Source organism: Zonotrichia leucophrys, chromosome 2, assembly GCF_028769735.1.
Source record: "Zonotrichia leucophrys gambelii isolate GWCS_2022_RI chromosome 2, RI_Zleu_2.0, whole genome shotgun sequence".
Lineage (NCBI taxonomy): Eukaryota > Metazoa > Chordata > Aves > Passeriformes > Passerellidae > Zonotrichia > Zonotrichia leucophrys.
This window is the reverse complement of record NC_088171.1, coordinates 118,701,956-118,729,430: the sequence shown is the minus strand read 5'-3', so window position 1 is coordinate 118,729,430 and position 27,475 is coordinate 118,701,956. Positions and strand designations below refer to the sequence as shown.

The 27,475-nt window shown below is 38.8% G+C and overlaps 1 protein-coding gene across 4 annotated transcripts; it reads left to right on the top strand.

Annotated features, from left to right (window-relative positions):
• Positions 1-373: 373 nt before the first annotated feature.
• Positions 374-22,912, top strand: MYBL1 (MYB proto-oncogene like 1). 4 transcript variants are annotated; one of them, XM_064703532.1, is made up of 16 exons: positions 374-503; positions 4,443-4,545; positions 4,672-4,743; positions 7,467-7,559; positions 8,728-8,948; positions 10,661-10,844; positions 11,067-11,141; positions 12,610-12,711; positions 13,953-14,186; positions 14,488-14,853; positions 15,325-15,467; positions 15,690-15,804; positions 17,405-17,521; positions 17,609-17,713; positions 19,643-19,822; positions 21,661-22,912. In XM_064703532.1, the coding sequence occupies exons 1-16, from the start codon at positions 484-486 to the stop codon at positions 21,787-21,789; spliced, it is 2,259 nt and encodes a 752-aa protein (XP_064559602.1). In that variant the 5' UTR covers positions 374-483; the 3' UTR covers positions 21,790-22,912. The 4 variants fall into 4 exon arrangements, with proteins under 4 accessions (XP_064559602.1, XP_064559603.1, XP_064559601.1 ...); XM_064703533.1 differs by having other exon boundaries at positions 12,607-12,711; positions 19,697-19,822; XM_064703531.1 differs by having other exon boundaries at positions 12,607-12,711.
• Positions 22,913-27,475: the final 4,563 nt, after the last annotated feature.

Here is a 27,475-nt window from a genome sequence, read left to right as displayed (position 1 = left end):
GCGGCACGGCCGAGCGCGCCGCGAGCGCCGGCGGCTGAGCCCGAGCGGCGGTGGCGGCGGCCGGTGCTGGGCGGCGGCCGAGCGGGCACAGGGCAGGGCAGCGGAGCAGAGCGGCTCGGAGACGGAGGGAAGGAGGGCGGCGGGCGCCGCCGGACCCCGCGGCAGCTCTGACAGCATCGGAGAGCGAGGCGCAGTAGGGGCGAGACAGGGGCCGCTGCGCGCCCCGTCCTTGCGGGCAGCGGCCAGGCCGAGCCATGCCTGACGCGCCGGGGCCGGGCCGGGGCTGAGGGCGGCCGCCGGGGCGCTGCGGGCACCGCGGGCAGCAGCGGGCCCTGGGAGGATCCCTGCCCGGCTAGAGGCATTCTGAGCCGCCGGTGCCCCGCTACGTCCCTGCCCGGCTGTGAGAGAGGGAGCCCGGGCGGCTCGGGGGCTCCGTGCTGCGCCCCGCTGCCGTGGCGGCCCCCCCTATGGTGCGCGCCGAGGATGGCGGAGAGACGGCGCAGGTGAGTGCGGGACCGGGGCGCTCTGCGCTTTCTGCCCCCCTTCCCCTCCCGGGCAGTGCTGCCTTCCACGCCGCCGTCCCGAGCCCAGGTGCTCCCCCCGCGCTCCGGGATCTCGGCCAGGTGCTCCCCCCGCGCCCCGGGATCGCAGCCAGGTGCCGCCCCGCCCCTCAGCGCTGCTCTCGGCCTCCTTCCACCGCCCCGGCCTCGGCTGTCACTGCCCACCTCCCTCCCCCCTCCGGCACCCGCGCAGGTATCTCCTCTCGGACTTCTGGGCACCACCTCTGGTGTACAAATCCCGCCTTTGCCCTGGCAGCTGCTCTCACTTCTGTGCTTTCGCTCAGGTCGGCTTTGTTGTAGCTTACCTGGGCAGCTGCGCTTGTCGTCAGTAACAGCTGTGTTGTCTCCGCTGTAGCTTTCCGTGCTGGTATTTTCCTTTTGCTGGAGTAACACTTTTTCCTTTTCACCTCCCAAGTGGCTTTGGCGCAGCCTTGATATAAGGTTTGGGTTGTGGATTCTTTCCGTGTGTTCAATGGACCTACTTTTTCTCAGCTGATATATTATTTGACTGAAGATATCACAATCTAGCCTGAAATATTCCTAAGAGATCACGTTTTGCACAAGAGCTCTAGCAGCTGCCCTAGATGGCTTTCATACATCTTTTGTTATATTGACATGAGAATGGGTGTGTCTTTGTTTTGTATTCAGAAGGTGGGTCTTGGAGAACTGTTTTGTCACTATGGTTATTCCTGTCTTAAATCAGTTTCTGGAAAGTTAGAAAGAAGTGTTGGAGAAGGATTAGGATTGGGAAAGGAAAGGATACTTGGTGAGTTATCTATGGTATCTGGGGTTTGTTGTGAATGTGTACTTTTCATGGAATTGGGGGTGGTTTCAAAGTTAAGCATATTAAAACTGCTTTTGTGTTTTCTTCTGACATGGGAAAAATTATGAGAGAATATTTTTCTGCAAAGCTGCAACTAAAACAAGAAAACAACGCTTTGGTGTTTTAGTTGTGTAAGCCACAAAGGGCTTTGCTTGCAGAGGCTGACTGCTGAAGCTATCTGTTCTTGGCTCGGAGACAGCATGTTTCTTGGCACTCCTAATAAGCATTTTGTAGTTTAAGGGACTTTCACCTGTGGTATTACACACAGTGGTTTCATTTTTGTCAAGCTTTAGATTGTATTATCTCTCCCATGGCTGTGGAGTGCTTTGATTTCATGATTGAAAGTAGAGCGGGTTGTGGATAGCAGAGGAAGGTTTGGTTAGAGATCGGTAGCCCGAGGCGGATGTTGTGTCAGTGCCTGGTGATGGTATCTCCACAACTCAATCATTGAAGCTAGGAGTTTGTGTGAAAGTGACTTCAAGACTTTTAATCTAGGTGTGAAGTAATGACAAAGTGTAATTGTTTTGCACCAAATGGTATTAAGTTTAATCTCACATTCATTTAATGTTAAACTTCTCTTGGTTGTTACAGTTGCAAGCTTGATTTATTTTCTTTTAATGGTCCTCAACTCAGAATTGCAGCTAGCGCAGATCTCACAAAATATGTACTTTATTGTCCCAGATGTCTTATTTGATGAAACTTGGTGGATGCCTTCCACTTTGGTGCAGTATTTTAGCAGTTTCATAACTGCAAAAGAATTGTCAAAGGAGCTATAACAGCCCCATGTGTTTAAAAATCTTGTCTTTTTTATTGAAAACTTCAAGTGGTAGTCCCACTCATTAATCAGGATTTGATTTATAGTCTATCACAGCACTGGTGTAAGCAAGACTCAGGACTAGGTGCTTGTTCAGGTGGGATGGAGGTGCCAGAGGGGTTGGTGCCTGCCTGGCTGGCAGAGGCACTGGTGTGGCCGTGGGACTCCCGGTGCAGGGCTCTGAGCCGCAGCTGCCCCAGGCGGGGCCACCTGCTCTGGCACCGGGAATGGAGCCCTGCTCTGCTTCTGGGTCCCTGTGCACATGGAGCCCTGCTCTGCTTTTGGGTCCCTGTGCACATGGAGCCCTGCTCTGCTCTTGGGTCCTTGTGCACATGGAGCCCTGCTCTGCTCTTGGGTCCTTGTGCACATGGAGCCCTGCTCTGCTTTTGGGATCCCCGTGCACATGGAGCCCTGCTCTGCTTTTGGGATCCCCGTGCACATGGAGCCCTGCTCTGCTTTTGGGATCCCCGTGCACATGGAGCCCTGCTCTGCTCTTGGGTCCTTGTGCATATGGAGCCCTGCTCTGCTCTTGGATCCCCGTGCTCATGGAGCCCTGCTCTGCTCTCGAGTCCCTGTGACTTTTCTCCTTACTGAAGATTGCTCACGAACCAGTTTGCTCTGCAGTGGGTGAGGAGGTCGTGTTGACAAAGGGCTCTACAAGAAGGCCTGATTTTAGTTATAAGTGAACTGTATGGCCTACTTGGTATGAAATGGTATTATGAGAAGTGTACTTTGGTATTACAATCCTAAGATAGATCCCTGAAGTTTGTCAAATACCTGTGGACAAAAGAAAAAAGAGGAATTGGTAGGGAGGCAGAAAAAGCTGTTACTTCTGAGTTTAAATTCTGTTTTTGTAAGTCTTAACCCATGATGCAAACCTCTTAAAGCATTTGCAGCTCATTTTTTTTCTGAAAGTATGATGAAGAACTTGCTGTTGACCTTCCCACAAGTTTGCTGCCTTGTCTTTCAGCAACTCAGCAAAGTTTTAATTTGCTTATGTTTTACTGCTGCATCATGAAGCTAAGTAGGGCAAATGCTGATGTGGTGTAGGATGTAGAAGCAAGTCTGTAGGAGTTTGGCACTTACTGTCCTGTGGCAATGCTTTTGAATTAAGTATGTCCTCGGTGGCTGACAGGAACAGACTAAATGGGAAATAACAAATAATGTGTAAGTGGTTAATCAGCGTGCTGTGCTGATAATTGCATGTTCTAGAAAATAATGGAGAGATCATCCATTTAATCTGTTCTTGGGACATCAGCACAGGTTAATTTCATTACTGGGGAAGAGGTTTTTTTTTATACTTTTGATTAAAAAAATTGAAGGATGAGAAGAAATAATTTTTGTTGTGAACCTGAATTTATGATATTTTTTTCATGCTTTGTACCAATAATAAAATAGAGAAGAAAATTGCCCTGTGAAACTGCTTTTAATTTAAGTGATGTATTTGGATGGGAGTCCCTTCTTTGTGCCTTTGGTATAATTAATGCAGGGGCACAGCAGCTCTTGTTGTTAGAGCTGGGTTTCCACATGTGTTTGAATTTATGCGAACATGAGTCACTGACAGAAGTTTCAGCGATGATTCCATGAAGCTCTTCCCGTGCCGCCTGTTTGGAAGGCTTTGTTTATGCAGGTTGTGGAGTTCCGCGTTTCTCCAGTAGATGGAGCGGGATCTACGCGGAGTCGCAGCGGTACCTGGCTGTTCTGCGCTGGGGGCTCAGCGCTGAGGCCCAAATTATTTATTCTGGAACATCTCTGTCTTCAAAGATTTGTGTCTAATTCCTCTAATACCGAGGCGACGCTTTTGGTCAAGTCAGGAGCCCACGTAAAATCTCGAGTTGAGATTTACTTACTTAACATTCTTGTTGTGTTTGTTGTTTCACTTACGGAGGTGGACCATGAATGTGTTTTGCAGCCTAACACCACTCTGTAAACTCATTCATGTAAAATAAAGATGAAAAAATGTATTAGGAATGCGTGAGTCTTAAAAAGTAGTTTTTACTTCAAATTTAAATCTTGTCTTGGAAGGAGTTATCTGTCCAGTGTGTGGCCTTGAAATTAAAATTAATTTGGTAATTTGACCGGGTGAACTGCTAGAGGCAGACCTTGTGATTGTGCAAATCCCATGTGTCATTTTAGAACAATATGTACAGATTGGAAAAAACCTGCAAGTAATTAGAAAAAAAGGTTTTTCAGAGATGTTTTAAACTCTCTTTTGATCTTCTTCACTATCTGTTGTATTTTGCAGTGAGGAAGACGATGACTTTCAATATATGGATCATGACTATGAAGTACCACAGCAAAAAGGTTTGAAGAAGATATGTAGCAAGGTGAAATGGACCCGTGAAGAGGTAATACTTTTTTTTTTGTTTTACTCTGATCCCTACCTGATCTTCTTAGCTCATGTAATATGTTATTATTTAGTATTGTATTGGGGTAGCATGTAAAATTTATTGGCTGAGGTTATGTCTTAACAGGATGAAAGGCTAAAGAAGCTGGTGGAACAAAATGGTACAGATGATTGGGCTTTCATTGCTAGTCATCTACAAGTAAGTTGAATCTCTGTTTCAGTTGTCTTAATATTTATTTACTTTGGTCATATGTCTAGCTTGGAAATGAAGTGAAATAGACTCAGAAGCACATAATAAAAACAATTTTAGAGGATTCTTCTAAAACAGACTTGATCTAGCTCAGACCTTGAAGAATCTTATGGGGTCAGTCTTCAGTGATAGTCTGAAATGATCAAAAATGCCTTGTGTTCACACTTGCTATTTGTTTTCATTATGGAATTCATTCCTGTATCTTACTGGTTCCATCACTCGTGGTGGCTCTATCCACAGTTCACAGATTGCTTCTGAGGCAGTTAGGAGCGTTTGTTGCATCTGAAAGATTGCTTGAAAGGAGCAGGATTAATTTTTTAACTGCCATAGGCAAGGGGGCATGTGTGCTTTACTTATGTATTTGTGTGTGTTTGTTGGGGTTTTTTGTTTGTTTGGGTTTGATTTTTTTCTTGCAGTGATGACTGCTTCCCTGAGGTAATGGTAGAAAGTACCTACAACTAGAATTGATGGTGTTTGTTTCTCGTCTGAACAAATGCTATTAAATGCTTGCTATAGAATATAAGGCTGAAATTACTTCCTAGAAGTGATATTGGATATTGAAATATTAGAAATCAAAATAATTGGACCTCCTTCTGCCTTTGAGGTTCTTACAGTATTATGTGGGATGGTGTGGTTGTATGAACTTCCACTGTAAGGTAAAAAAGGACTTGAATTCTAAATGATGAACAAACTATAACTTTGCATTGTTCTCATGTTTTTGTGCAACTGTGATGCCTCTATTTTTTTTCCAAGTGGCAAAATATAGATATCAGGTAATGAACTTAAAGTTTCTAATTTTAAGTCGTGTAAGAACAAATCCATATTCCTTACATGTACCTTATTCCCTTATAAAAATCAGTGACATGAGTGGATGGCAGAGAAGAATCAAAAAGCTTTTATATTAAATTGTTTGAAAATACATTTGGCGATACTGATATGCAGGTGTAGTGTGGAGTTGCATTTAACAGATCTAACAGTTTAGTAAAAAATTCTCCATCTGAAAAAAATGTTTCTGGAGACAAACCTGTTGTTCAGCTGGGCCCAAGTGAGGTTGAAAAAAACGTTCTCCAGTTATCATAGGAAATGTGCATAATCAGGTGCCTGCTGCAGAATCATGGATGTTGGAAGGAATTTCTGCAGGTCATCTGGCTCACAGCCCCTGCTCAAGCAAGGTCAAGCTGTCCAGGTCAGGGTTTGGGTTTGATTATCTCCACGGATGGAGCCTGCACAGCCTTTTTAGGTGACCTAAATAATAGAGGCTGCCAGCTAAATAATAGAGGCTGGCATACTTCACACTTGTTACTGATAGTCTTCTGCTAGGAGAGCCAAGGGTATCTTGAATTGTAAAGGCCCTCAAACTGCTGTGCTTTTAAACCCTCATTTCTTTGCTAGACTAGCACAGATAAACCTTCCCTCCATTCTGCCAGAAAAAACTGAAGATGGCTTCAAGGTCACTCTTAGAGTGAGAGTGTAGCTTGTAAACACTTGATTTTTTTTTTTTTTTTTTTTTTGTGGCTAAGGCAAACTGAAACGATTATATTGTTTCATTCTGTCATTTGTTTTGCTCTTCTCTCCAAATCATATTATGATTTCGGAAATGTCTAGAAGATAAAAGCACTAAAAAGCCACAATTTAAAATGGTTTTGTCCAAATGGTGACAGCTATTCTATATTGAGTCTGTCTTTTACAGCTTCTCTTCAACAGGAAATGATGATGTTTTGTAAAAAACTGTGGCATGCTTTTAATCATACAGTTACTACTTGTGATTAGCTTGAAGGTCCTGTGAACAGTGTAATGTCAAGTGTCAGTGTTCTGGGTGGTTTTTCTGGTCTTGCAGACTGCTACTTCTTTAACTTCATCTTAGCATGGTAACACCTTTATTTGGTAGACAAGACCAGGAAAACCTTGCAATTGGTACTTGCTATCCAACAGCTTGCTCTGAAGCAAGTAAATAATTGTGTCCCAGTGTTAAAAAAGTATTCTGTCCTGCAGGCTCTTACCTGTATATTTGTGAGCATTTGACCAGCCTTTTCATATAGACAGCTTTTAGGAGGCTAAGTGAAGGTTGCTTCTCTTTCATAACTGGGAACAATATTTCAAAAGATCCTTAGTGAAGCTACAGAAAAGCACCATCTGTCCTGACCAGCAAAAGCAATCTTCTTTAATTAGTATATGTTAACTAAATTTGATCTAAATCTGTTTTCCCTAACACTGTAGTAAAGAGCTGAGAATACATTCTTTTGGGATTTAGCAAAAAGTGTGTTCTTTTATTTGGAACAAAAAGTATTTCCTTAAAAAATTTCTCCCCTTATTTAAATTATAGATAATGTCAAAAATAGATCAACCACAAAGTTCAGAGAAAGTGGGGAGTAATGAGGACAAATATAAATTTTTCTTTAAAAATGAGTAAGTTCTGAATTTGATTATCAAGTTAGTACATTGAAATAATTAAATTAGAGCTTCATGCAAGGTTGGTTTTTTTTCCAGAGAAGAGATTTTTATAAGCAAATGGAATAAGAAATAATAAGGGAGAGTTTAACGATTATACTTAGAACAAATTTCTAAATAAGTCTTTTAATTTGAAATAAGCTAATAATTCATGCTAGAGTGTATCTACAGCTTTATGTATTTGAGAGTATAACAGCTACACTGCTCTTCTAAAACTGTTTCAGAATCGTTCAGATTTTCAGTGCCAGCATCGGTGGCAGAAGGTACTAAACCCAGAATTGATTAAAGGTCCCTGGACTAAAGAAGAAGATCAGAGGGTAACAAAAACTAATTGATACTCTGCTCTTTAATAAAATTGACATATGAGTGCTAAGAATGTGTACTTTTTTTAAGTTCCATTTTTATGTAGTTGATGTCTGATGCATCTTGTGATATGGATACTTTTATTACATTATGATGTGTGAGAAGAAAAAAATTCTCTCTTAAGTAGATGGAAAGTTTGGTCTGCTCAAGCATTTAATTTCCCATTAGTGAGATTGCTGGCTGAATTACTCTAGTTTATGAAGTAGAGGGGGAATCTCTTTGTAGCACTAAAGGTCAAAGGTCTCATTTACATCTTTTGTTCCTCAAAACCACCAGACCTGAAGGGTTTGGGAACTAAGGGAAATTATTTCATAACCTACTGTTACAACCCTGAGATCAACTCATTTGGTTAGGGCATAGTGCTAGTAATGCCAAAGTTGTGAGAGTGATTCCTGTATAGGCCATTGGACTCGATGATCCTTCTGGTTTCTTTTCAGCTCAGAATATTCTGTGAAACCATTTCTTTGTGTAAAGAAGCTATCAGTGGTTTAGGCTCCTTTTTCACCTTCCTGTTGGTAATCCATACTGCAGCCTTTTGCCTGCACAGCCTGGACTGCCTGGTAGGGAGATGCAAATACAGATTTCTTGTGGTATTTCAAACTGGTTTCTTGTTCCTACTGTCTAAAACTGTTCTAAGATATTGTAAACTACTGTTTGCCAATTTATGAATATGGTCTTCCTAATATATTTTTTTTACAGTTTTCATTAGTCTTTTAAGAAAAAGCTTCTACTCTGTAAGAACTCCCAACCTCCTTTCTAGATGTAGAGGTGTGGGTCTTTTCTCATATGGATATGATGAAAATAATCAAACACTTTGTTTACCTGTTTCTTTTTTGTCCTTTCCTAATGTCAGCTTATGCAGTGGGTGAAAGAAAGGAAACTTCCAAAGGAATGTTTTCATCAGTATACACTTATATTCTAAATAAGCGAGAATTTGAAGTTAGTAATTTCTGTTTTCTTGAAAAATCACTTTTAAAACCCCAAGTCACTGTGTGCCTCCTTAAGCCTAATATCAGTTGCCTATTAGAGTGCTATTCTAAAATGTGTGTTTATCAGTGTTCTCAGCCTTTGATTAGGTAAATTAGGTTTTGAAATTATAATGTGCTTTCATCTGTATTGCAGGTTATTGAATTAGTTCAGAAGTATGGTCCAAAGCGCTGGTCTCTAATTGCAAAACACCTGAAAGGAAGAATAGGCAAGCAATGCAGAGAAAGATGGCATAACCATCTCAATCCTGAGGTAAAAAAGTCTTCATGGACAGAAGAAGAGGACAGAATAATCTATGAAGCTCACAAGCGTTTGGGAAACCGATGGGCTGAAATAGCAAAACTGCTTCCTGGAAGGTGCTTTTCAACTCTGTTTGTGTTAAATGTTGGAATATGAAAAGTGCTCATCTCAGTACCCTTTCAAATCTCGTTAGTTAGAGAGCATCTGCTGAGATTACTTCAGAATATAGTTATCTTGATAGATGCTAAAAATCTTTCACATTTGACCTGTGTTCTTAAAAGGATGTAAAACCCATAAAAAGAGCTCGAACCATTTGAAGGTGTCTTCAGATTCCTCCTGATCGCTTAAAAACCCTCTATAATAGAGCTGAACTGAATTAACTGCAAGCAGTGGTAGAAAAGTGGTTTGATACCAAACTTGATCTCAAAGTGCCTTTATTAATATGCATTTGTTGGTGACTTTCCTGGTTTAAGATCTGATTTTTTTTTTTTTTTTTTTTTTTTTTTTTTTTTGTGTAGCACTTGTTGAACTGGACACTTGTAAAAGAAAATCTTAGTAACCCTCAAAAGTCCAGACCTAGGGGGTCATGCTTTGCAAAGTTAGTTGGTTATCATGAAGTCCTGTGTTAAGAATTAATTGTATGCATTGTTTGCCTTATATTTCTTTCAGGTTTCACTGCCAATTTCTATGGTTGTGGAAAACAACATTTTAGTGTGTGAACAGTTTAATGAAATAATTCTTTTACCTTGTACCGTTAACTGAAATTCAACGTTAACCTGTCCCTTTCTGAATTCAGTTTGTGTTCAAGAGGTGACTGTCTAGCTGTGCCTGAGGAATATCAGCATTTGTTACCTTGGTGTAATGAGGGATACATGCTTAAAAATTTTGTGTTTTGGTGAAGTGCACAGTCCACGGCTCACAATAAATGCTTTGGAGGAATGAGAAGAGACATCTAAAGAGAATTTTGGAGAGGGAAGATGAATTTGACAGAAGAATTCCTATTTGCTAGCTTGTTTGTTGTCGATAAATTGGACACTCTTAGCTAAAGACTGCTAAGGATCATGGATCTAGGAGATCTGAAGAGTCCAACACTACTGGGATGAAAAAGGCAAATACTTTCTGGAGTGCCCTTAAATGAGAACGGGGCTTTAACCAATTTTTGTTTCTGTGTATCCCTACCTAAGGCTAGGAATAATAAAACTAGTGTTTTAGGCAGTAATGCAGTTATAGTCTACTCTTGCCTTAATGTTTGTTTAGTGTTTGGAGTGGCTTCAGCCTGCCTGTCAAAATGCCACGCCTGTTTTATCCTATCCATGATCAAGGACGTGAACAGGTAGTAGGACATTCTTCCACAAAGCTGTCCATAAAATGCAGAGTGGGGGTTGTAGGCTGTCAATTTTAGAAGAGATGTCTTCTGGTAGCAAACACCAGCCAAAGTGCCTTTATTATGTTTTGGGACAGGGAGGTGATTTTTTTAGCTACATGCACTGCAAATTTATAGCAGAGAGGTAAATAACAGTGTTCATTAAATTATTCCACGTATCTAAGAAAAAAGGTTCCTCATCATGATTACAGTCAGAACCAAAGCTTTCTCCTTTTCTGCTTTTAATTTCTGGCACACTTCGAGTTTAGTAGAAGGAAGTTCTAAAAAGAGTGGCTTTCTAGTCATTATGCCAAAACCCTGCGGATAACAGAACTTTCGGTCTAAGCTGCTGGAACTTTTTGAATTTGTGGCTTCAGATTAACATACTGTACAAACCCTGTCAATTGTGTCATATATTAAATTTTGAGATATGGAAACTAGTACTGTTTTATGCTTTCATTTTAGGACTGATAATTCGATTAAAAATCACTGGAATTCAACAATGCGAAGAAAGGTGGAACAGGAAGGATATTTGCAAAGTGTTATAAAGTCTGAAAGCGCTAGTTCTGCTGAACTTCAGCCCCAGCCTTGTCTGACTATGGAACACTTGCACACTCAGAATCAATTTTATGTGCCTGTTCAGACACATGTAAGTTCAAAATTTAGAACAATAAGTATCTCTCAGTTTCAAATAATTTATTTGGTTTGAAACAAGAAACACATCTGAAAGATTGAAGATCTGTTGAGTATTTTTGTGATTTTATGGCAACTCAGGATTTGTAAACCATAAATAATTAATGTATAATAAACTAGAGTTCATTTTATATCCTCATTTTCTTGAGGGTTTGTAAAATGTTTTATGTCTTTTTAGATTCCAGCATATCAGTATGCCTCACCAGAAGGCAGCTGTCTAGAACATGCTCCATCTTCTTCCAACATAGTTCAGGTAAATTGTTAACAGCCTTCATAAATTAAGGAGTATTTACTGCATAGTATTATTCAGTAAATTGAAAAGATGTGTATCTTCAAAATGACTGTTAGTCTTTATCATTCACCTACATTTATATAGGTTCCTCTGTAAGTAAGCTTGCTAGTGTAGTTGGTAGTTTTATGCAGGGAAAATGAAGCTTTCTTTCTATATCCCAGATACATGATGTTTGTGCTTATTTCTGACAGAAATATGGCTTAAAACATAATCTACTTGTTAAATCTTGGGGCTAAATTGTGACCTATATTAGCATTACCTAGCTTATGAGAGCTTTAAGACAAGACTTTGCTATTTACATCTATGTAATAAATATAACCCTATCCTGAAAAACTCAACTTACTGTGACTTACACTTCTGCCTGTGCTTTTTTGTTCTCATTTTATTTCTTTCTCACTGATAAACATCTTTCAATAAGTTGCCCTTCTGCAGCATTCTAAATCCTGAAGAATTAAGCAATTTTAAAACAAGTAGAAATTAGATATATTATTTCCTTTTGCTTTTTTGGGCTCACTTGGAATATATCTGAAATTCCTCATGTGGTGCAGAATGAATATAGATCTTGGTATCTAATATGATGCCTTGGAAGAATTCTTGTTTTTTTGGAATTAGTAAAAGAAGTAAAAAAAGACACAGGGAATAATACATGGATTTTTTTTTTTTTGTGTTAGACAGAGGAATTCTGTAGAACTCTCTACCTAACCTGAAGTTTCCCTGTGCAGGTCATCTGTTTCATGTTGCATTTTCTTCCCTGATAATGGTATAGGAATACAAGTCACAGCAAAGCCTCAATTGGCTTTTTGACAGTCTGGATTGCCCTACACAGAAAAGTATAAGATACTTAGTACTCTCTAAACTAGTGATAGCATATATCCTCACCTATATTTATAGCAATAATGGAAGGTGTTAAGGAGGTTAAGAACAAACAAACCAATCAAAACCAATTAACTAATTTTCTTTTCTGATAGTAGTGTTGGGATTACTTGTATAAATACTGTGTCAGCAAATGCTGATTTGAAACACTTTCTCACACACTTAGTGAGGATAAATAACACAGAATTGTAGAAGGAATGTGAAACCACAAACATATAAACAGTGTGCCAGCACTGGGTTCTATTAAAGATAGAATATAGTGACTTTAGTTCAGAAAGTGCTTTAGCAGACAGATAACTTACAGACTATATTAGAATCCAGTTAAAATACCACCTTACACACCACTTTAACATCAGATCCATCTCCTGATAATTGGAGTTGTTTCAGTTGTGGGTGACTTCTGTACTACAAAATTGGATACAACCTGAACAGTTTTGTTCCCTCTCTGTGTAGGTTCCTGTTAAAAATACAGCTGTGTTATAATGCAGAATCTTTACTGTGAAGAAGTGGTGGAAGTAAAAAATAGTAATGGCTTCTTTCTTAAATTTTTCAGCAGCCATTTATTGATGATGATCCTGATAAAGAAAAGAAAATAAAGGAACTTGAATTGCTACTTATGTCAGCAGAGAATGAAATCAGAAGAAAACAAATGTCTTCTGTAAGGACTGTAAATTTCTCTAAATATTTGAATTTGCATTACTGAGGTTAATCCTCAGAAATTCAGTAACGGTTGTGTGGTTTAGTGTGGTGTTTTTTTCACCTGACCCTCTAAAATCAAACCTATGGCTGTTGCATTGGAAAACAAAAATCTATATATTAGAACTGAGACAACTTATTTTTAGTGCAGTTCTCTAAACTGTGAAGACAGCAGCAATATGACCAACAATTTGGCAGTTCCTAAAACCCAGTATTTTAATCCTCTTCAGGAGGTGACATGTTTGATATCATTGCCATTCAGTTTTATGGATCGGCAATGTTGAGCCTCTGCCCAGTAGAGGTGAAAAATACATGGGTTTTGCCCCACTTGATTTTGAAATGTCCTGTAGATTGTATTTTCCTCAAACTTCAGTGTGAGTGCTTGCAATACTTAATACCCACATTTGGACATAACAAACACTAAATAAATATGCACTGTACACAATTTGTGTGTAAATTCAGTGGAATTAGTAATTCTGTAGAATTAGGGTGACTTGCAGATGGCAGTCACTGATTTCTTCAGAGGACTGGGCATATCAGACACCCAACTAACCCAACCATATTGATTACTAGTTTAGGTTACAGGTGAACTTCAGATTTTATGTGGCAGAGTTATTCCTGCCATTCTTTTGAAACAGTGCAGTCTGCTTATCTAATAGCATCTGGTTTGCTTCTAGATTTCCAGTGAAAATGAAAATTTGTTTCTTCAGTACTAAGCAGTCTACTGAAGTGGGATAACCTTTTAGAAGTTTACTCAGCTATTAATGCAAAATCTGCATTAAAAAAACCCAGATCAAACAAGTAGTATTTCACACTCTAGAAACATTTTCTGATCTTAAAATTAGAAGTTCAGTGTTCTGTACTGAAGATTACTTCATATACTGGTGTTCAGGTACACAGGAAACTTGCATCAGAGATGGCTTCCAATACAGCCCATAGTTTCCTAAGTTGTGAGTGTGTATAAGATATGAATGTGAGGTAAGATAAAAATCTTACACAATTTGAGAATGTTGAGCATGTTAGTGTAAAGAGAAGGCTAATTTCTTTAATTGAAACAGATAATTAGTATTTAAAAATGCCAAAATTAATAGTTATGCTTAGTCTTTCCACACACTACTTTTTTTCCCACTCTGCAGTCACATAATTGACTCTTTTCAGCCTCTAAGTTGAATAAGATTAATGTGTTTCTTCGCAATTTTTTAGCAAGCTGGAAGCTTGTCTTGTTGGTCTGGAAATTTTATCATGGAGGATTGTATGCCTAATACACTAAGTAGCCTTGAGGAACAAACAAGTAATTTCTACAGCATGGATGAGACCCGCATCACACCTGTTCAGCAGAATTCACCACCTAAGTACTTGGGTGTAGAAGCAAATAGAATGTTAACACCTCTACAGACCATTCCAGAATTTGCAGAGGCACTAGATCTTATGGAAATTGTAAGTTTGTATTCCTTGTTAAAAATAAGTTTTTAATTAGGAGTGTCAAGTTACACAATACGTGTAAAATACTCTTAAATTACCATATTTCGTGTTTGTCTATAATTTCTGCCTTATCAAGTGCTTTATTGTCTGTTTTAAAAGAATTGTGTCTTAAAATATCCAGTGTTTTATGACTGTATGAAAGACACAGAGAGAATAGTTCAGTATATGGCTTGTGGAGGTAGAGGGCTGATAGATTGGCCTGGACATTGTGAAGTAGTCTGGGGTAAGCTGCTTGTGTTTTGCCCCCACCGCACAGGATCCGGTGGCATGGAGCGATACGTGCTTTGAGCTCTCCGAGGCCGTGGTGTCCCCTGTCAAGCCGGCCCCAGTGAAACTGATGCGGCTCCAGCACAGCGACGGGGCCGCCGAGTGCCAGTACAACGTGGGCGTGATGCTCGATGGCAAAAACCACAGCAACATCAGCGGGGACGAGGAAACAGTTTTTTCATCAACCTCAAACTTAAGCAAGTTCAGCAATCCACCTGCTATCCTGAGAAAGAAGAAGAGATTGCGTGCTGGGCAGTCGCCGGTTCCTGAGCTGAACGACGGCTTGTGTAACGATGCCGTCAATGTGGCACTGAAGCGCACGCCAGTGAAAACACTACCGTTCTCTCCATCACAGGTGAGGGTGTTTGTAAACGCTGTTAAATGTGAAGACTCTGCTGGGTGGGTTATAAATTGTAATAGTTTCTTCCCTAGTAGTGCATTGTAGCCTAAATAAGCATGTCAAAAAACTTCTTAAAACATCTGCATAAGGGTAAATATATTAAAAATATACTGTTAACCTCTATTTGGAAGACTCATGGGGAGGGCGGTAGCAGCAGTGGCAACCTGTGTCTCAGCTCACACTTTCTCATGCAAATAAATGTTGCTAGAGACCTTTTGTTTCTGTGACCTAATTAAAGAGTGGGGATTTTAAGAAGAAAATCAAGGTTTCAGCAATAAGTGTAAGTTGAGAATAGACTACTGGGATTTGTCAGTAAAAGTCTTTCAGATACATGTATATAATTTGGAGGGTTTTGCTGTTCAGCACAATGGTGAAATTTTGTCTTGTAAGGTTGCTTTTTTTTTTTTTTTTCCTTCTTGTGCTTAGTTTTTCAACACTTGTTCTGGAAATGAACAATTTAACTTTGAAAATCCTGCATTTACATCAACTCCAATCTGTGGGCAGAAAGTTCTTATTACGACTCCTTTACACAAGGAAATGACACCACAAGATCAAAAGGAAAATGTGGGGTAGGTTTATTACATTAAACATCTGGTGGTGTTATTAGATTAAAGTTTAATACACATGGGGTAATGCTATGGTGATCTCAGTACTTTCAGATGCATGGTGGTGATATGTTTTGTAAATGAAGGTATTTTAAAATGTTTCTTAGATTAATTTTATTACATTGCTAATGATAAAATATTAAAATGTTAAAATGCACGTATGAATGTTTCTCTATGCTTGAATAGTTTTAGAAGTCCCACAATGAGAAGATCTCTTTTGGGTTCAACACCAAGGACACCAACTCCTTTTAAGAATGCTTTGGCTGCTCAGGAAAAAAAGTATGGTCCCCTCAGACTTATGGTATGTGATTATACTTTGTCTTTGTTGAAGTCTAAATGCCCTCTTGGTTTTGACATATTGGAAGCCTCAGTGTGATCTTAAAAAGCATTTACTTATCCTAGACAACAGCTAGAATGTGAATCAAAACCACTTTGGATGTGGTTGTTAGACTTGTATCCTTCAGTGTAGTATGAAGGCATGGTCTTCTTGAATAGTAATTTAGTACATATAATCATTTGATCCACAGTAATCTTAAATGCATCAGTTTCATGCTTGTGAGTTGTTTTAAATTTGCCTATCCTTGCTAAAATTGTATCTCTTACAAGGGGGCTGCATAAATGCCTGAAATTTAATACTTTAGGATTCTATTTTTTCAAAAGAAAAATTATAAATCAGAGAATGAATGGGTATGGGTTCTCCAGCTGGGTAGTCTGCTATGAGCAAACTGCTGTAGTTGAGTATGACTGACCTCATTATTTTAAACAACTTTCACATTTCACTTGAAAAACTGCATTATCTTTGAATCCTCTATGTAAGAGCTATGTAAGAGCTGAGTTGTTCTTTGATTTTGGTGCTTCTACAGCACTAAGACTGAAACTAGGTGTTTACCACAGTATGGTAATCTTGAGTGATGTTTGCAGTTTTCTTCATCCTAAATCCCAAAATTTTAGTATAGCAGTTCATGATCCTCTGATTCAGCTGGCTGTCACACACTTTTTTTTGTTTGGTTGACTATGGATAATGTTACCTTTTTTTGTTAGTTTGTTCCAAATGAATTAAATTTTTGTTCTCTTCCTAGCCTAGCTAAGGTATGTTAATGCATAATAACTTTTGGAATTCAGGAGACATATGCTTTTCAAATTCTGAAAAGATTCCAGCCAATATATATTGACTGCTTCTTTTCTGCAAACACAGAAGGTAGCTCAGACTTTGCCACAGGGCTTGGCACCATCTGTGTTACCCTATAGATTCACAGTCCCTCACTATGCAAATGGAGTGGTTTGGCATTCCTGTTTCTGTCCACTATTAACCTCCTGTTCAAAATCAAATTTTGAGGGCTTAAGGGAATTCTTCTCCTGTTGGTACACAAAGGAGCCATCTGTATGGCTTCTGTGAAATTCTGTACTGTACTTAGGACTATCAATGTCTTATTCAAAGATTTGTGCTAAAATTGGTATAAATTCATTTCACAACAACAGTTACACATTTCCAGTACAGTGTTTTAGTATGTTTTTATGCATATATATATATACATATATGTGTTTTAGGTAGGTATTTAGTATATATAAATTACTTTTATCCCTTTTATCAGTGGATAACCATTTGCAAACAAATAGTTTGTCTTCTTCAATGTTGCCTTGCATTTTTTGAGGCATTGTGTGCATATATATTATATATGTTTTATCTGGCTAAAAATAATGTGGAGTAAAATGAACTTGAAATAATCTTCATAGCCTTGAAGTGTAGCCCTGTGATTTTTAACTACAGTAGCTTAGGTCCTTTCTTGCTATGTTTTGCAAGATCTCTTTTTTGGCCTACATTAGCTGAAAGTAGAATGTTGTAAGAACTGGCCACTAATAGACTTCCTGTATTTTCTTCTTCAATTTTAATTAATGTTTAGTCACAACCACTTGCCTTCTCGGAGGAAGACATTAGGGAAGTTTTGAAAGAGGAAACTGGAACAGATATATTTCCCAAGGAGGAAGACGACGCTTTGTATAAAAACTGCAAGCAGGAGGTAATATGACAATAGTAATTTCAAATAGGTAATAACTGCTTTGAAATAATATTTTACAAATTTTTTTTTGCAAAATGTTTATTTCAGCACAACTTTTCTAAAAAAGTCAGAAAATCACTGGTCCTAGATCCACAGGATAAAGAAGAAGTTGGGGCCCAGCATTTGACAGAAGATAATAGTTTAGATGTACAGGTAAGAATTAAACTAAACAAATCTAACTGAAGAGCATCACTGGCAGCAATATTAATATGGAACTGTGTATCTTTTGTTCTGCCCACTAAAATAAATTTTTGGACTGAAGTTGCTAGATTAATGCATCTAGAAAGTGAAAAGTACCTTCAGTTTCAAATATTGTTTTATGTACATAAGAAATAGGTGAGCACTGGGCTTGAATTCATGCATGAATTTTTCCTTTCATTCCTTCAGAGTAGGTAAAATAATGTGAATGTTTTACAGGTTTGTAGCAAAGCTGTTTCCATGCTGGTTGCCTAAAAACTTTAGCATACACATCATGCTGAAGCTTTCTGTAATATACCTGGAAGATGACATTTGCTCCTGTGCTGTGCATGCTTGACAGTCTGGCAAATGTGTTCTGAAAATACCTAATTGCATATTAGGGAGCATGTTTTTCCTGCTTCACGTAGTAGGGGAATACTTGAACAAATATCAGGCATATAAAAGATGAAGTTTGTGTGCTTCCTCTGCCTAAAGGAATTTGAATACTTTTTCCTCTTGCCTACAACCAGGACATGAAGAAATCAGATATGAGGCTATTTTGATCCCTCTTTCCTTTAAAAAGAACCTTAATGTCTTTTCAGTTGAGTAATTGAATAGCTTACTCTTTAGTCTAGTGTGAAAACTCTGTTCTAATGAGTTCTTAATGCATGTGTGTGTTTAATGCTTAAAGAGTAAATGTCTGTAATTCTTTATTAGATGTAAGGCTATATACAGGATGCAGGAGCCAAATTCCTTAAAAAGCCAGTGTAAGGTGCTTAGGTCTTACTCCTTTCTAGCTGGTTTTCTAAATTCCCTTCTAAAGTGCCTCTTAGACTCTGTGCCAAGCCTTGGCATCTTCCTGCTGGGTATTGGGTGCTCTGCCACCTAGTGGGAATTGCCAGCTTCCCCAGGAACGCCTTTTGGGAGGAGCAGCAGTGCTGCAGCCATTCCAGCCATGACCAAAATGCCTGCTGTTCTCTTAGTGCTGTCTTGTTATGACACATTATTGTGGATCACTGAGTCCAGGTTAAGATACTCTGTGATGTTTTGGTCTGTTAAAGGCTGGGGACTGGGGAAAAGTTGGTTTTTCCTGCATTTTTATAAGGAGTGCTGGTGGAACAAGAACATTCACTCCTAGCAAGAGAGATAGTGGTAGTATCTTATTTAAAAATGAAAAATATGCCAATCTTTAAGTTGAAATTGTGTGTCCATGTGATGATAATTTAGGAATAAGGTCTGAGGAAGAATAAATACTTAAAGGTGGTTTAATGCAATTTAATGGGGTGTTTTTGTAAGCAAGCAAATACTTTGCCATTGTTACTGTGAACTAACTTTTGGTCTTTAAAATTGACATATATCTGTCTTCCACTTTTGTATACTGAAGCTGAATTAATTTATGTTTCTTTCCATAAACATTACCAATATATAGAATTCTTCTGGAATGATCCATCCAGTGCTTATTTCAGTTCTTAAAGCAGTTCCTCCCCCTAAAATTGATGTGATACTACTTTTTTGACTCTAGTCTCCTTGTCCTGACTTCCACAAGGATTGTCCTACACGTGAAAGTGAGGGGTTTTTTTCTTTTTAACTGTTCAGTGGTTGCCACCTTATCAAATCTTGTTCTTAACAAAATATATTAGAGTGGCATGGCTTTAGAGTAAAGAAACTGTCTACTCAGTGACATCTAAACCATGCTTGCAGGTGCTTGTTGTACTATGGATCCCAGTATGGACAGGGTAGTTCTTCATATACTTCATTACATTTTCTTTTCAGATTCTTTCCTAGGGTCTTTCTGATAATATTGACTTTATTTACATTTTGGCTTCTCTGAAGACAGCATTTGAAGTCTTTTTGTATTAACTACTAATTATTATTCCTGTTCTCTACTCTCTTTTTTGTCAATAGTCAAAAAATGCATACACCACATCTTTATTAATGACACCATTGTTGGAAATACAGGACAACAGATGTAACCTGACATCAGAAAAACAGGATACAAATCCAGCAAACAAAGCAAATGCAGTAATTAAGAAGAAACTGAATACATGTGCTACAAAAAATGTCAAAATGGAGAAAACTCTTCAGGTCTGGATGCGAAGAATTCTGTTCATTCTGTTAGTGGGTTAACAAAGAAATTCTGTATTGCTTTATTTCTGTCTTGCACTAATATCTAGAATTGTTGAAAGCAGTGATCCAGTTTCAGTGTTTCTGTGATTCTTATTTCTTGTAAGTTGGTCATTTTTCTGCAAAGTGTTTATTCATAGCTAAGTTCTTCAAACACAACCCTGATGTTTCACACTTTGGTTCAGTGAAACAAATTGATGTTCCACTAAGATTTGTATGTAGGAGGTAAAAAAAACAGAGTAGGGGGAGACCAACAAAACAGGTTTGGGTGCCCAAGACTAAGAGTTAGAAAACTTGACCTGGTGCAAACCAAACTTCTTTAGGACTTTAGTTTCTCAAATTTGTCTGGTGCTTACTCTTCATAATAAGCCCAGTGGGATTCATTAAGCAGAGTTTATCCACAGATTCTGTTTGGTAATTATTCTAGTAACAGGCCTGTTCTTTTACATACGTATATTTTCTGTACTGGTAAAACCACTGAAGCTAGTTTTCCCTCTGTCCTGATCACCAGCTTTAAGAAGAGATTTCTTTGACCTGACTTTGTACCAATTCCAGTTTGTCCAATAGGGAACTAATGTATAAGGTATTTTTGTCTTCTCAGAATATCTATTCTGTACTAATAAAAAAATTTTGAAAACCCAGAAGACAGGACACCTGGAGCCTGATCTTCTATATTCTACTTAATTGCTTTAACAATTGTGTTTTTAAGTAGAGAGACAACAGTATTGCTTTCTGATCTTTTCTTATGAGGAAGAAGAACAAAGTTCATATAATTGTGACATTAAAAGTAAAAAAAAAAAAAAAAAAATTTAAAAATTCTTTTGCTGTGAATTGCAGCAAAGGTGAATACATCTATCTGACCCAGAAGTATGGTCTTCAGAATACTTAAAAGGGGAGCTTAGTAATAGTATACTCACAAATATTTTCATTGAACCATCTTTTTTCCTTTTTCCCCGGAGAAATTCCCTCTCAGTTTTGTGGCCTCTCTAACCCCAAGTCCCTTCCATGAATCAAGTTCTGCTAAATTTACAGAGAAGCTCAAACAGCTAATTTTCTTTGTGAATCAATATGTGGAACTGATCCTTTGGATCAGTTTCCAGCTCCATGTGGGAGGGAGAGGATCTTGCATTCTTCATCATGCTACAATCAGCCAGTGTCAGATCCAATTTGGAGCTGAAATGAATCAGCTTGAGATTCAGTACCTTATGTGAAGATGTAGGCTTTGCTTCATGGAAAAAGCAGGACTAGTAGCTTAATTATTCTTCCATCCATCATTGTCATTCCCAATTCCTTTGCTGTTTCTAATATACTCCCCAAAAATCTGACCATTCTTCCACAGCTGTCACTTGTTTCAGTGAAGTTCTCACAATCTTCTTTTTCAGTTCCCAAATCATTTTACCTTCCTTGGTGTCTCCAGACAGCTGTCAGTAATGTGTTTTTCTGCCTGTTGAACTTTGCACATTTAAAGAGGAAGATATTCAAAGAGAAGATAACTTAATTAGCTTCCCTTTTATGTATTAATTGTTGAACTGGTTAGACTCTCTTGAAGAATGTTTTTCATTTTGTGTGTTTGAACTCAAAGCATAACCCAGATGCACTGCTGGGGAGCTGGATTTAAGGGGTGATGAGGGAGCTTTGTCACAATTTTAGGTACTGTACTGTAGAACTGGATCCTTCTCAGTAAAATATATTATTGCTAGGCTTGAATAATTTAGTACTACTCTGAAACATTGTATGAGAATTGCTTAAGTATTTTAGTTTGTTAAAAGAACCTTTTTAATGAACTTTATTTTATGCAGCCAAGTCGTGACTGGGAGGCAGTTGTTTATGGAAAAACAGAAGACCAGCTTATCATGACTGAACAAGCAAGAAGGTATCTGAGCACATACACAGCTACCAACAGCAATTCAAGGTCTCTGATACTGTGATGGTCACTGCAGCTGACAACCATCTCTTTCCATTGATACTGAAACAATGTTGAAGGCCATTCCCGTGCCATACTTGGGAATTGAGTCTTTGGGAGAGTCTGCCAAGGGAAACCTTAAAGCTACCTTAAAGCTTCCTTTCTTCTTCTGACTGACAAAGAACAGACACGAAGCTCTTGCATTCTTTACGAAGGGATACCGCAAACAGTTCTGCAATGAATTTTTTAGATATTAAAAGAGTAACCCCCTAAAATATAAAGAAGGGTAAAATACATTGCAGTACTGACAACATACAGTTTTTAGGTCTATTTTTCATATTTATTCTTTTGACTTGCATCGCTTTTTTATCTGTTAGAGCATTTTCAATATAGAGTAGGTTTATAGGTTGTTACTGGTTTCCAAACGAGCAACATACATGACTGAATGTGCTTTTGCTTATGTAGCATTTTCTAGTATATAAAGAAACACAATGGAAAGGAGTACAAAGGAAGGATAGAAAGTTGCACTACTAATTTTTTTTGGTATGCTGCAAAACAATGAAATTAACTACAGTGTTAAATATATTTATTTGCAAATGGTACTAGAAGTAGGCAGAGGGGGGTGAATTAAGTTAGGTGTAAAGCATCAGTATTTTCTTCATAAATCTCAAAATGAGATGATTGTTGAATGTATTGTACAGTATGTAGGAAGCAAAATTTTGTAAATTGGAAAGGAGTCTGTTTTTATAATTTATTTCCATTTCAAAGCTTAAATGTAGATATTTATATGTATGCAGGTTGTCTAGAGGCCAATGTTGTTTCCTGTTAAAACAGCTAAGATGGAAAAAGGACAAGTTTAAAATATATGAAATGGCAGAAGAATTACAGTGGTGAAGTGTAAAAATCTATACTGTATGTTACATCTACATAAAGATTGCACTATAGCCCTAAAATCATGTTGGTTGACAACATAATTGCAAGGTATTCCTATATTATACAGCAACTGTTCCTGTACCTTGTTTAAATATATTTAGAAAGAAATGGTGGGGTCTTATATGTGACCGAGGAGTACTTTGTCCTGCATAGGAACTAAAAACTAATGCATTTACAATATGTATATTTTATTCCTTTTTTTTTTTTTTTTTTAAGAAACTTGGCACCTTGGATCTCAAAACAATTTATCTGCACTTAACTTTGACCATTATATACTGACTAAATGTTTGAAGAGCAAAGAGAACATTCTTTTATTTATGAAAAGTCTTTGTCCTTATTTAAAGGTATACAGGTCACAACACTTGCTTTAGTTGCCTATTTTAGGTATTTGCACTTATTTTATGTCTTTATTTTTGGTTTTGAAGGAATGTTTTGGTTTGCTTTTGTTGTAGAGATTTTTATGTAGTTAATTTCGAGCAAGTTATAATGGAGTGCTCTCAACAGAATACTGACAGGTAAATAGAATTGTACACTGTAGTTTTAGTTATTTATAATTCAAACACTCTTCCTCTCCACTCCCGGGTGTGCTGCTACAGATCGTGGCAGAATCGGCTTGCTGCTATGAGAGATGGAAAGAGCGAGCATCATATGCACTGTATGTAAAATTACACGATGTCAGGTTCTCTAGTTAACTTAATGAGATCAACCAGTACTATGCAGGGTGTGGAAAGTGTTCCTAACACTTTAATATCAAAGATGGTAGAGAAGAATTAATTAATGGAGAAATTTAACATATGATGGATGAGTGGCACAAGGAAGGTAATGGGTTCTTAAACTTTTTTAAAGCATCTCAAAGCTTACACAATCCTTGTTTTTATGAGCTTTTTGATATTGGCTCTGATAGTAATTGGCACAAACATTTTTAGTAGTTTTTAATTCACATCAAAATTTCAAGGGGGGCGGGAATCCTATTATAAGCAAGGGATCAGAAAATGCCCATCATGCCAGGATTACTCCTCACCTAGCAAAATTTAAAGGAGTCAATTAGAATTCTTGGCAGTACTAGATTTAGGTGTGCATTACCAGAATGGATTTAACAGCAACATGTAATGCTGGAGACAACATTTAATTCACAAAAAATGAAATCAGACATTAGGACAGAACGACTATCTAGAATCTGGATGGTATATTGAAGTAGAAATGGTATCATCAAAGCTACCTATACCAAGTTTAAGCATAGATTTATGGTAAATAGTCATAATTTGTGTTGGTATTGGTTGGATCGTTTAGTTAACTCCTACTTTGTTGCTTTAGCAGGAAGGTTTTAATCTTTCATATGTCAGGCATCTTATTACTTTTTGAATGTTGTGTGCATTTGCATTTCTTTCAGTTTATAGGTAAATTGTACATGCAGCAGCCAAACTTGCATGAAACCTAAATACATATTACACCATATTTTTGTTCTAAGGTTTGACATAACGTGCAACAAATGCCTTGTTTATCTTAGTTTTTGTTGTACTACAAACTTTTCTTTTATGTAAGAGGATCTCACAATACAGACCGCGTTAATGTCAGAAATAAAGCATCTATGTACCAGGTTACTGTAAGTGTCTTTTGTTTGAAAGCTGTAACACTCAGTGCTCTTAAAGCAACATGTATGTATGTGTGCCTGTGGAACTGCAAGAGACCTGTGTTTTCTGGCCTGGGCAGAGACAGCAGATGTGGAAATGAGTGGGTTACACAGCAGGATGGAGTCCCTTGGCAGTGCCTGCTTCAATCCAACCTGCGTGTAAGCCTGCTTGTATCTGATTATCAGTTTATATTTGTCTCTCAAAGCTGTAACACAAATTTTTAGGTATAGAAGACAATTTGAGTGATGAATGCTGATAGTGTAAAGCTCTAGTTACATTCCTTTCATTTGTAGGATAGAGGTATTTTAGTATGTGTGCCTGAGTCTTGGGAGGTAAATGCAAGTGTAAGCTATGCAGTATGATTTTTTTCCCCTCCCCTAAGAATTTAGTCGTTCTCACATACATGTATTAATCTGAGTTAGTGTTAAACTCAAACTCTCTTGATCGAAGCATGGGCATTCAATGCAAAATTTTAGTTTCCTTTCCCAGTTTTGTCACAGTATAATTGATAACTAAGGTAATCTGTTGAAGGAAAAGGACAAGAGGGACTAACATGAGCCACTTCTTGAGAAATAGGTCCTGGTAATTCGTATCATCTAGCTTTAAGCTGTATGGGCAAACTCTTGACTGTTACAGGGGCTTTTCTGGGGATTTGGCTGTCATAGCCGCTGTATGAGTAACCTGCAGACATGCTTGTGTTTGTTTGCAAGTGAAGTTTTCCATCACTTGGGACAAGTGAGGTGGACTGACTAGAGCTGTTGTTTGTGCTGGCTGCTGATGTCTGAAATGGGGGCAAAGTGTAGGTAGAGGAAAGCAAAGTCTAGTGATGTGGCAAGTTCATTTTTCTGTATTGAATTTCCTCAGTGAAACAAAGTGGAGCAGATGGACAGCAAATAAGGCAGGTTTGGCAGGAACTACAATGCCAAGATTGTAGATTTTTATTATATGAAAACTCAGGAAGCTTTCTTATGAGTCTGACTTATTTGGAGGAAATGGTCTTTAGGAATTGATTGGTGAGAATAATCCCAGTTCCTACTGCTGTTAATCAGATTTTGCATGAGAATGACTACTAGATTTGCACCAAACTAAAACTGATCCAATGCTGTGAGTGAATCAAGCTTTGTGAAATAAGGGTTTTAACACTGAATGTTCATGGACCCACACCAATGTTGCGCCATACCTTGTGTGACCAAGATGCACAATGCCAACAACAAAAATTTTGAAACCGAAATGGATCCTTGCATTTGGTTTTGTAACAAATACTCTGGTAAAGGTTCAGTTCCTGGACAGAAAATACACTGATGTTTTCTAATGCTAGACCTCATGTAATTTTTTTTTCATAAGTTTCCTTGACGTTGGATAAGCTGAAGCTTTACAGGCTTAAATGCTTACTTTCATGAGGAAGCTGTGGATTACTGTTTCTGAGCCAGCAGAGCCAAAAGGTTGGTCCCTCTTGAAGCTGCAGCATACTGGTGTGTGTGGCTTCCCCTGGAGACAGCCAGTTTATCCCTTGAGTGGGTTGGATTCTTGCCCTGCAGCTGAAGGGAACAATGGGATCCTTGTAGTTCTGCTAGCATGATGTGTTGGAAGAACAGGTAAGCTTTGGGCATTTATACACAATCCTACATTTTTGTATGAAGCAAAAATCCAAATGCTCATACCTAGATCATCTTAACAAGCTTCAGTAGTGCAGCTTCTGTTTGCTTCTGGAGTAAGAGATGTGCAATATGGCATTCTTCAGTTTCACCTTCTGCTGGTGGTGTGGTTTTCTTTCTTAATTTCATTTTCTCTTGTGCTTCATTGCTGTGTGTGGTTTTTTGAGGCACAGAACTGAAAGGAGCATTCTGACAGTGCCCACACTTGGGCTGTATCACCCCAGTGATGCAGTTGCTATTGCAATGGGAGTTCTGTCTACCTGCTACTATGTATTACAGAAATGTTGGGTTCTAATTTGGGTTTATTTTTAGAGTCCTCTGGATTACTTTACCTGACCTCTGATTTCCTGTGTCATCACACCCTCTGATTACAGAGAGAATGGATGTTAACAGCCTTAGTGCATGCAAGATGGGAATGGGCTGTGTATCGGTTGGCAGTGGTGGACACGTGTGACTGTCCTGTATCACCGTCTGAGGGAAGGGCTGCTTTTCTCTTTTGGGAGGGAGAATTCTGCGTACTCCAAATCTGCTTCCTTGCCCACCATTGAGCAGTGACTTGGTCGTAGTTACTCCTTGCAAAAGTGATGTTTTGCTGGTTGCACAACCATCAGAGCTTCTACCCCTTATAGTGTTGTGCACTCTGCTTCAAAATGGTCTGTTCAGAGGTTGAGGAATATTAGCTCAGCTTTCTGAGGGTGTCAGGCTTTAAATAAAAATTAAAAATTAAATTTAAAAATTTAAAAAATTTCTCAATAGGACATAGCAGTAAAGCAGACAAAGAAAAGTCAGAGAAAAATGCTTATTGAAGACTGCTTATATGCAGTGATAAAAAGTATCTCAAAAGCCTGTGTAGGAACTGTCTGAACAGCCGTAGCTATGCCTACGTGTTAGGTGGAAAGACAGAATTTGGGAAAGGAACCAGTTTGTACACAGGAGCGGCTGAATATGTGCTTGCAGGCGATGTCGGGATGAGCTGGCCAGCATCGCTGGTTGCCATCTCGAAGCTGAGTTGTGTGCGGGCGGGCAGCGCCCTTGCTCGCCTGCGTCTCACGCTGGCCCCGAGAGTTTGCGGCTCCTCGGGCTCCGGGAGCGCTCGCCCCGCGCCGGGGCTGCGCAGGGAAGGGAGCTGTGCGAATAGCCGGATAAATCAGCCGCCGGCAATTTACAAATGAATGCCACGTTCTCCGCAGCCATACGGAAACGGGGGATCAGCGGTGTCTGGAGGGCCCGTGTCACCAGAAGTAGGCCAGTTTGTGCGTCGTCCTGCGCTGGCAAACGGCCAGGCTTTGTGTGCTCCAGACACCAGATGGGAAGCAATTATGAGTGTGACAAGCGGGTCATCTGGCAGACACTCTGTGGACCTGCTGCTGCATAATTTTTGGCGGGAAGAGGAGAGGTTTTTCTTTTCTTTCCTCTGCTCCCCCCATTTTTTTTTTTCTTTTTCTTTTTTCCTTTTTGTTGTTGTTGTTAATATAGCATCTCCTTTAGCAAA